This window comes from Felis catus, chromosome C2 (assembly GCF_018350175.1).
Source record: "Felis catus isolate Fca126 chromosome C2, F.catus_Fca126_mat1.0, whole genome shotgun sequence".
NCBI lineage: Eukaryota > Metazoa > Chordata > Mammalia > Carnivora > Felidae > Felis > Felis catus.
The window spans coordinates 58,589,265-58,599,892 of record NC_058376.1 but is presented as its reverse complement, the minus strand read 5'-3'; the positions used below and the strand labels follow the sequence as shown (position 1 = coordinate 58,599,892).

General features: G+C 47.1%; 1 protein-coding gene across 4 annotated transcripts in view; it reads right to left on the bottom strand.

Moving 5' to 3' along the window:
• Nucleotides 1-358: 358 nt before the first annotated feature.
• CC2H3orf52 (chromosome C2 C3orf52 homolog) overlaps nt 359-10,628 on the bottom strand; it is a 33,867-nt gene continuing 23,597 nt past the window's right edge. The window contains exons 4-6 of one of the 4 annotated variants that reach the window (XM_006936064.4): nt 9,835-9,905; nt 6,194-6,375; nt 359-1,840 (exon numbers count right to left, since the gene is read on the bottom strand). In XM_006936064.4, the coding sequence (XP_006936126.2) occupies nt 1,836-1,840; nt 6,194-6,375; nt 9,835-9,905 (258 nt within the window). In that variant the 3' untranslated portion in view covers nt 359-1,835. The other 3 variants (XM_019839704.3, XM_045036941.1, XM_045036942.1) reach the window with 3 other exon arrangements.

Below are 10,628 nucleotides of genomic sequence, written 5' to 3'. Positions count from 1 at the left end.
CTTCTGTGTGATTCACAAGGGGTCAAAACCCAAGAAAAGGTACTTGCCTCTCAGGAGAAGGGAAAACCACACCATCCTGTCTCCACACAGGAACAGGTCCTTCCTTCTGGCCCCAGGCCCTTGAGACACCTGGTCCTACTGGGAGAGCCCTGGGAGGAACTGGAAGGTAGAGAGAGGGCCCCTCCCCGCTCTCACTGGCACGGAGGACCCAGCCCACCCCAGCCCATCCAGCTCAGTCTTACTCAGAAAGGGAAGCTGCCCTCAGGGAAATGAAAAAAATCAGTTCCAACACCATTAACTGCAAGAAAATGCCAGCTGAAATCATGGCCCTGGAGAGTCAACAGCTACGAAGCAATAGTAATGTGACAATGACCACGCAAAAATAATTTATTGTAAATATTTTTAAATCTTTCTCCATTAAAGTTACTCATTACATTCTACAAAGTACAAACACACTAAGATTTACATTTGACATGTAAAAAATAAAGAGGAAGAAGGGAAATTCACCTATTTTGCTAGTTTAAGGAACTATCCTCAAAATGGCACACCAAGTTTACAATAAATGCACCCTCTAGTTAAATAAGAAAGCAAATTCACATTTTCCAGAGTTCTGGATCTCAAAAAGACCAAGGCAAATCTGGCCTGACACGCACATTTGGACACAACCCCATATACAATAGCCCCTCATACTAATGTCCACCCACAGCCAATTTAACTGAGACACCGGGGCTAAGACTCTTATTATATGATCACAACACTCTCTCTTGGAAAGTTTCCAGCAAATCAATTTTCCCCACAAAACAAATACTGTGCTTCCTCGTGCTAGGCAATTCTGTACCCACAGATGATCAACACAGTCACTAATGCTCCCCTCAGCCTGCAAACAAGTTGGCATTAAGCCTCCAACAGTTCCTTTCCAACAGAGAGTTGGAAATTGCTTCAAACCATCTTCAATAAGATAAACCATCATTGCCTGAAGACACGGAGTTTTATAGGAAGGCCAGTAACATTGGACAATAAAAATCCCGGGCGTAGTATCTACAGCACAGAGCTAGGCAGCCTTAATGTTTCTCCGATGGAAGTGTGACAAACTGTAAATTGGCAAAACTATCCCAAATGATAGCTGTGTGTTCAAACCCCCAAGCTTATAGGGACCCACTTTGCAAAAGTGGGGTTCAGGAGTCACGGGAGCAATAAGAAGACGGGAAATAAACACGCGTGGTATTTCCGTAGCCATACATAACACAGCGATAGCGGATAATGTGGCCAAGGCCGGTTTGCAGGTCACGAAATAGACACAGAACTCTGCCGCTCTGGTCTTGTCCAGTGCCTTCCTCACAGTCTTGCTTGGAGGTAGATCAAATATCACATCGGGAGTGGGGGAATGGGAGGGGATTTCAGAGAGTGAGGGGCTCAGTTGTCCCTCACCCCTGCCTACCTACTGTGTTCTCTTTCCACCTGAGGAGATCCCGCCTCAAAGGTCACCTTTGCACTAAAGAGAAAGTGTCCACATGTGGGTGGGGGCAACTAGTGCTCCAAGAATAGCAGTAGCCCCACGTGGCAAGCTCCACCCACCTACCCCGTTACCCCCCACCCCACCCCCAACCCCACTGCGGGCTTCCTGCCTCTGTCAAGGCTGAACCCAGCCGCAGTAGCTCGCAGGTGCTGTTTTGCTGGAGACGGAGCCAGACCTCACGAACGCAGAATGGGGGGGAGAGGCCATTGCCAGTCCTTCCACGTTAATTCACAGGATCCCTTCTGGAAAATGACATGAATTTTCTCATCCCCAAACTCAGTGGAGCACTGCTTTCAGATACAGACTGGTATCCACCGCTTCATTCTGAAAATAAAATACAAACGGAAGTCATTAATTTTTTTTTTAATCATGATTATTGTACAGATTTATGCTTTCATTTTATTTCACTGGGTTCGAAAATAAACTCTTACGTAAACTTGAAATGCCTATAAATCCCTAACAGAGGAAGTTTTCTCTTCGGTCAATACACACATGTATCTCTGAATGCTTTTCTTTCTTTTTTTTTTTTTTTCTTAAATTTTTATTTTTATTTGATTTTGAGAACGAGAGAGATAGCCCCCAAGCTGGGGAGGGGCAGAGAGAGAGAGAGAGAGAGAGAGAGAATCCCAAGTAGGTTCCACACCATCAGCACGAGCCCGATGCAGGGCTCGAACTCACCAACCAGGAGATCATGACCTGAGCCAAAATCAAGAGTGCGACCTCAACTGACTGAGCCACCCACGAGCCCCTGAATGCTTTTCAAAACGCAGATAACCCGTTGCTCATTTGGGTATGATTCACGATAACATTTTGTTGAAGCCTTTTGGGTGCTGAGGACATTTAAATGATGTCCGTTTTCATAATCTATTAGCCTCTAGCTAATAGATATCTACTAGCCTCTAAATTTTCAGTGTGTTAAATGGTATACAATAGACTGTGAGCAAGTCTGATGAGGGAAATGGCGTGGACCTGGCCTGACCAAGGTGGAGATGCCCATGCAAGGACCTGAGGACCATCACACGGAGGGTCCGTGCACTGCCACAGGGTCCTCACAGTTGACATTTGGGGCTGGACAAATCTTTGTAGTAGTGTAGCAGGATTCTCACACAGAGAGTCGTGACACTGAGGCTTTTCTTTCCAGGAAGCAACTTCACCCATGCCGGCGCCGGTGCCGCTTAGCTGGGTTCGTACCCGAAGCACTGAGCCCCGAACGGCAGGTAGCGTAGTTTTTTATATACATTTTCTATTTCTTTGTCTCCCTATATGGTCACACACAAACACGCAGCCTGATTGAGTGGTCTCATGCTATAGGGTCATGAGGGATGTTGTCACGCATGCGTCTAGCCAGGTTGTCTTGAGGTTTTGGTTTTTTTGTTTTTTTCCCCAACAGGGGAAAAACCTCTACCACAGTAGAGAGGGGCCCTGTGCCTTGTAAGATGGTCAGACGCTGGTATCTAGATGCTAGATGCTAGTATCTCATATACGCACCCAGTCGTGACAACTAAAAACATCGGCAGACATTACCAGCTACCCCGAGGGGGCGGTGGAGGGGCAAAACTGCCCCCACTTGAGAATTAGTGCCTCTTGGCTAAACTTTCCAAGATTCCTGGAAAATCAATACACAACCTAAGTGATTTTCCTAGATACCAAGCGGTCCTGTCAAAACCGGAACTCACACGTTGGCTCCTCTGCCGGCAGCCAGCTCATCAGTTTACCCCCAAAATATGCAAACAGGATTCACTCTTCTCACTGCCTGCAGCGTTTTCCTCTCTTCTCTCACACAAATCTGGCTTTTGCCTTCATTTAGTCTAGCTGAGTCCTTCACATATGCGAAAACAGTACAAAATAACTACCCCAGGTCAAGATGTCTAAAATAACTCGTGCTACCATTTTACATTTGTAAAACAGACTGACCCCCGCCCCATCCCCAGGCCCCCAAACACCCATAAAGTGAAGGAGCTCAAAAATAGCGGAAGGGGGAGGTGGATGCTATGTGACCTAAGGCAAAATGTTGCACAATCTCACTTACACGTGGAATGTAGGAAAAACAAACTCATAGCGAAAGAGACCAGATGGGTTGCAGAGGGAGAGGGCCGGGTGAAGGTGGTCAAAAGGCACAAACTTCCAATTGTAAGATAAATAAGTTCTGGGGGTGGAATGTACAGCATGAGGGCTAGAGTTAACACTGCTGTGTGGTACCTTTGAAAGTTGCTAAGGGAATCAATCCTAAAAGCTCTTATTACGTGGGAAAATATTTTTTTAAGTTTACATATTTTGAGAGAGAGAGAGAGAGACTGGGGAAGGGGCAGAGAGAGAGAGGGAAAGAGAGAGAATTCCAAGTAGGCTCTGCACTGACAGTGCAGGGCTTGAACTCACGAACTGTGAGATCGTGACCTGAGCCAAAATCAAGAAGTCAGACACTTAACCAGCTGAGCCATCCAGGCGCCCCTGGAAAAAGAATTTTAAGAATCATTGTTCTTTGGAGTGGCTGGGTGGCCCAGTCAGTTAAGTCCTGGCTTCAGCTCAGGTCATGATCTCACAATCCGTGAGTTCGAGCCCCCCATCAGGCTCCACACTGTGCAGAGCCTACTTGGGATTCTCTCTCTCTCTATCTCTCTCTCACTCTCTCTCTCAAAATAAATAAACTTAAAAAAAAAAAGAAGAAGAAGAAGAATTGCTCTTTGCAGAATTGGAACAGCATCTCTGTGGGAAACTGGTTGCCCAGAGGATCACGGGGGCGGGTGGGGTAACCCTCAGACCCGCAGTGCGGTGAACATGGAAAACTGGCCTAAGAACACATGGGGTCTCACTGGGTCCCTCCCAGGGGCCTCTGCTCAGCCCACCTATCCCTGACTGAGCTCGTCCCCTCCCTTAGCCTGCCGGCCTTTTCGGAGTCTCTCTTCTTCCTTCCTCACTCTTCCCAAATGGTCACTGTGTTGTCTCCCGTTGGACTGATACACTCCTGAGGGTATCAAATGGCTCAAACACTGCACATGCACGCTCTAGAAAGTGGACGCAGGGTCATAGAAACCCCCCACTCCCAGCAGAAAGGTCTGAGAGGAACAATGATACAATCTCCTGTTTACTCCTGGCTGCATCCTTTGGGCACCTGCCACCATCTGGCCCTGGGGATATGTCTCCAAGGCCATCTGTCTGAGCTCAAATTCTTCCCAAGCTTTCCCCAGGCTCACAAGCCACTGCCCTGAGTGGCCCTCCCACTCTTATAACCCTCTCAACTTTTTCTCACCCTCCTCTTCTACTTTCCCTGCCTACCTTTGGAAAGAGCTGGTAACCACAAAGTACAGAGGGGGCTCGGAAAATCGAGATCACTCATGACACAGTAACGGCCACCAGACGCATCTCAGGCAGCTGCACCTCCCTTCTCTCACCTCTTCATACAGCAGGGGTTGAAGGGTTTCCTCCCTTCCTTCCTTCCTTGCCTCCCTTCTTTCCTTCCTCCCTTCTCTCTCTCTCTCTTTCTAAAATTCCTGTCGAGGGGTGCATAACCTCTTCACCCTACACTTGGATGCTCTCTGTCTGGCCCACAGACACACTTTACTTATTCAGGTAAGTAAAACTGCTCTGTGAGGAAGCAATTCATTCTCAGTGAGCTTAAATTTGGCCCTCTGAATATCATTCATTCTACTTATTTGGGGAAAAGCAAGCTTTAAGAACTGCTTTATGTAACTCTACACGGTCTTAAACAAGGATTAGCCTACTTTCACTTCCCGTCATCAAGAAATGCCAGTAGAATAAACACCCCTTCTCATACTATGTAGGAACAGGAGTACTTGCCAATCTGTCCTGCTCTTCTGATTCTAGGCTGGCTGGCACCGTGCCTGGTGCTAACTACATCTCCTAATTTGCCTTTTTCACTCATTTAACTGGCATTTACTACTACCGGTGTGCAGAAAGTATTTCCGGCGGATCGCAGATGATGAAATATACAAGATGGTCGGCATTATGGGCTAACTAACAAGGGCCTGGGCCCCTCCAAGCGAGGGATCGGGGTGGGAAGTGAGACCAGAGGTCAGGCCGAAGCTCCCAGTGCAGACGCAATGGAGGCGCGTCTCCAAGGTTTGTGGTTACTTCTCCTCCCCACCTTCCTTTTCACCGGGTTTTGTGCAAAGTCTTAAAATTCTCAGGTTCTGACAAGCAGGGTGTTTTCCGTGCTGATGAAAAGTAACATACCAATGTTCTCATTCCACTCTTGGTTTCAAAAGTAGATGAGTAGTAAGTTGATTAACTTTCCAAAGAGACTGATTTGCCCTTTCATGCCCCTCTGTTAATGTAATAGACTCAGTGGCCTTCAACAGAAAAAGGAGATCGGTTTCTCATACTGAGATAATCTTTCAATGATTTAGCGGTATCATTCATTCCAAATTCAATACTTCTCTTGTGAAACCGTGGCATTTTCATGAAGCTCACCAATGATGTTGCAAAGTGGGATATGGGACTCCAAATGTGGGTGAGCTACAACAGGGAAACATTTAGCCTCATCTTTACAATTTAATTATTTTTTCCCACCTACTCTGTCTGTTCATGGAGGCAGGACCGTGTAACCTCCTCCATGGAGCGTGAACATCACTTGCGCAGAAATCAAACCAAACCAGCTGCCCTCCATCTGGTTCACTTACTGAAGGTCACAACTCTGCCTTCCTGACTTCTTGGACTTACCGTAGAGCAAGAGGGATGCTGGATCAAGCCCCAAAGTCTCACAACCGGACACTCTCTGATCATGGAGATCCTGTAGTAAAATGCCCAGCACCAACTCTTTACTCATCATATACTTCATAAAACTGTCATCTTCTGAAGGAACCCCAAATTGCAGGTGGTAGGCTACGGTGGCATTTTCACTGCTGAAAGGCACGCCAAACAGACACAGCAACACAGATCAACAGCATCACACTGCAACCCAGGAAGCTGACTTTAGCACGACCCTCTTTCTAGCTCCTCATGTTCCTCCAGTACAAAAAGGCAAAGGGCATACTGTCCTAGAAGAACCCTCTTCTGTAATCTCGCCGCAGAAAGTTGAGATGACCCTAACCTCTTCCTTCCACCTAAAACCCATCCTCTAGGAGACCCCTGGGAGAGGCCCTTCAAGGGAGAGTCACCATCCAGCTACTGTCAAGGACGATCCAAGGGCTGGCCCATCCTCTGCCCCAATACCAACCTTTTATCCCCTGAGGCAGGGAAGCCCTGTTCTCCTCTTGTATTCCCTTCTCCACATCCTCACGCTCCACCCTCTCCCTGCCCCAAGTGACTGTCACAGCTGTTTGGTTTAACCAGTTCACTCCTTAACCTACAAAATGTCTGAGGTAGGACGCAAAGCTCCCTGCCACCGCTGGCTCCAGAATTCCCGAATTCCCACCGGCTGCCCTGTGTAGCGGCAGCATATCACAGCTCCAAAGTGAGACCTGTTTTCTGTCCCATTTCCACCTCCCGAGGCTCTCAGCTTTGCAACTCTCAGGAAAGGGACCTAAGGAAAAGGGGTCTTCATCTTCCTAGAACATTTTTCCAGTCCCAAAATGAAAATAATCATAGGGCTATCTTCGGTTAATTAGTAGCTTACCCTGGCTGGTTAAATGCTACCTCGACATACAGGTTTTTCAAAGTTATCCGCATACTTTGGTTCAAGAAGGCCCCGGTTAAGAGCCTGCAATAAAATAATTAAGAGGTGGCCACATCTGAGACTCTCACCCTAGGGCAGTTTTTGACTGACCTGCCTGCCGCTCCCGGGAGCCTGGATCAGAACGCCGGTCCTGCTAAGGACGGGGAATGAGCCCCCTCTTGTGGCCAGAGGTCACATAGGCCACTATTCTCGTATTCATGTGGCTGCCGGTTTATAACCCGTGACAGCCAAGCAGTGTGCCAAACTCCGCAGTTCGGATGAACAAAATACCATCAAGACTGTGGAGAACCTCTCGGTTTACGTGTGCTGCTACGGATGGGCTGCAAAATGCACGTTCAGGCTCTCAGCCAGAGACACAAGTGTGCAGGTGTCATTACTTGTTCCCCGTGCTCCACCTGCCAGTTATTGCTATCGATGGTCAACATCAAGGTTGACCACTGATAGCACATCAAGCTGCACATCAAGGCGTGCAGCCACCCTGCCCTCCCACAGGTGAGCAAGGTCTCAGGCTGGCTTATGGAAAGGATCACAGGCTGACTTTCAGAAGACTAGACCAGAAGTTTTTGAAAGAGAGGGTTGCCCTGCCTAACCCAGCCTGGCTAGCCCAACCTAGTCCCACCACATCAGGTCGCCCACTGGGGGAGTTTACATTAAGGCTAGATCTTGAGGGGAAAGGAGGGATTTTCAGGAAAAACAGAGCCATGTGGGCTTCGCCTCAGCTGCCCACTATTAGAGTGCGCCTGGCAACTGACGAACCAAAGGCCATTTTCGCAGGTTCCTGTTGGGCTGGGGCAGGACTGAGGTCACCATCCCGTGTAGACACAAACCTGGCTGCCAGGGGTCTCTGGCTGTCTCCTGCCCGCTAGCGGCAGCACCTTTTGGGGGACAATGGCTTTTGTTTCTTACTCATCCCAACACTGTTAAAACGCTGCCTGGACCTCTTAAAATGCAACAAAAGTGCTTCCTGTACAGTGCTCCTCTACCCAAAATCCTAAAGTCTTAGATTTTTCTTTCAAATAACTCGTAAAAACAAATTCTCTAACATTTAATCTTCAGATTTCTAGCCACATTTGGTTCAACCTTCTAATGTTTTTGTTTTGTTCCCTCCAATGTCTACCCCAGCCCATTATGCAGCCCCACCTCCTCTAAACCCATAATATGGGGGCTGGATTCTCAGAAAGACCCTTCAGGCTGAGTGTCTTTCCTTTCTCAGCTCTGTCTTTAAATTGCAAGTCGGGGCTAGTATATAGAGGAAAATGTGCTGGGCTTTTTTATCGGCATTTTAATACCAGTAATTTGTGATTAAAACGAGCAATGTCAAAGATGTAACCATAAGGTGATATGCACAGTGGGGGGTCCATGAAGAAAGAGGGATGAGTTGTCAAGGCAACCCGCCACTGTATGCAGTTTCAGACTTCAGGTCCCTTTTGGCCCTATCCCGTTGTGCTATCACCTCGGTAGCTTCCCCCCTGTACTAATGCTTCCCCCCCTGTACTAAGATTATGGTCTGGGAAATTTATAGTTTGAGAAGCAGGAATCCCAATATAATACTATCTCTTTTTTAAGATAATACTATCTGTGATGGTCACATTCCAGAGATATCTTAAGAATAGTGGATAAGAGGGGCGCCTGGGTGGCGCAGTCGGTTGAGCATCCGACTTCAGCCAGGTCACGATCTCGCGGTCTGGGAGTTCGAGCCCCGCGTCGGGCTCTGTGCGGACAGCTCAGAGCCTGGAGCCTGTTTCAGATTCTGTGTCTCCCTCTCTCTGCCCCTCCCCCGTTCATGCTCTGTCTCTCTCTGTCCCAAAAATAAATAAACGTTGAAAAAAAAATTAAAAAAAAATTTTTTTTAAAAAGAATAGTGGATAAGAAAGCTTTGTCATGTAAATCTTCTCCTAACAATACAAAAAAATAATCAAGTGACACCCCTACACACATACACCTTTTATCTAGGTTCTATAGATAGAGACAAAAATATTTAGGATTAAGAGATATATAAAGAAAAACTATATATATGCATGTATTTACTATACATGTATAATATATAAAGTATATATGGTAAGTACATGAATAGAAGAAATCACACCAAACTGTTGATGGCAGCCCATTCAGTAGAAGGGAGCAGAACATACCATGTGTAAGGAATTGACTAGAACATGCAATATCCGGGGTAGTAGGTGGGGTGGAAGGAAACGGTAGACTTTCCCTGTATGAGATGTCTCTATATTTTTAATATTGTATAAGGAGCATGGACTCCTGTATTCCTAGTGTTCCTCAAAAGCAAAAGCTAGTATCTGGATTATACCATTTACATCAGGTCACTATCTGAGATCTATTTCTATTCCTACCCCTAGCTTATTGGAGCATCTGCAGGAATGGCTTACCTGGGAGTGGCTTCTCCTCTCTTCCATGTGACCCTGTCAGGGCTTCACTTTGCTCCTTTGTAATTAATTAATCAGGGCTTCACTTTGCTCCTTTGTAATTAACTAATCAGGGCTTCACTTTGCTCCTTTGTAAAATCAGGGAGTTGAGCTAGTAGGTTTCCAAAGACCCTTCCAAAGCCAAAGCCATCACATCCCATCATCAGTTCCTTTTGTGCTTTGACACTCAGGAAGTCCTTCTAGACAAATGGTGATGGGGGTTGCTTTCCAGAGAAAGAGCAATGTGGCATGCTTCACATTCTTACCTGAAGTCCGTAATTTCCACTGAAGTAAAGTAACGACTCAGAGACGGGGATGAACTGTACACATCTGTGAGCTAAAAAAAACAGGAACGAGGAAAACAACCACACGCGTTACAGATGGATCATATTGCGTCTGTATCACCTGACAAAGCAAAACCCTCATAGACAGAGATTCCACAGTAGGTAGGAATTCACTGATCCAGAGGCCCCGGACCGAGAAACAGGAAGGTGTGGGCCTACCCCAACTGAAACTCAAGCTAACACTCATCTAAAAGGAGCAAGTGACCAGGCTGGGATTTTCAACATCTCTTACGTGTTGTGCTGACCCCCTGTAGCCTTCACGCTGGGAGAGGTCTGCAGCCAGAGCCCAACAAACCCCAAGACCCCAGGCAGGAGACAACACGGCAGGGGCTGGGAAGGTGGCAGAACAGGCCACCCGGGGCCTGGCACACCACTGGACAAGGGCTTCTTCTCTCCTTTCCGCAGAGCTTTACTGTGAGGAGAAACAGCCACGGAAGCCACAGGAATAGCACCTTCCCCTGGGTAATGGGACCAAATGGAGCTGGCCTCTAATTGCAAAGATACAGAGTCCTCGTTTTATGCATGAAATACTGCGATCGCACACAAAAAATGGCAGCTGTGTTCCCAATACCCAGGTTTCGTGACTTCACATTTTCCTGTACTTAGTTCAGCCCTTTATTTCAAAAACAAAACAAAGCTAAACCGCCTCCTACACACTATTTTTCCTCCCTCCTTTCCCCAGTACGAATCATTGTCCGCAAGTCGGCGCGTATCCT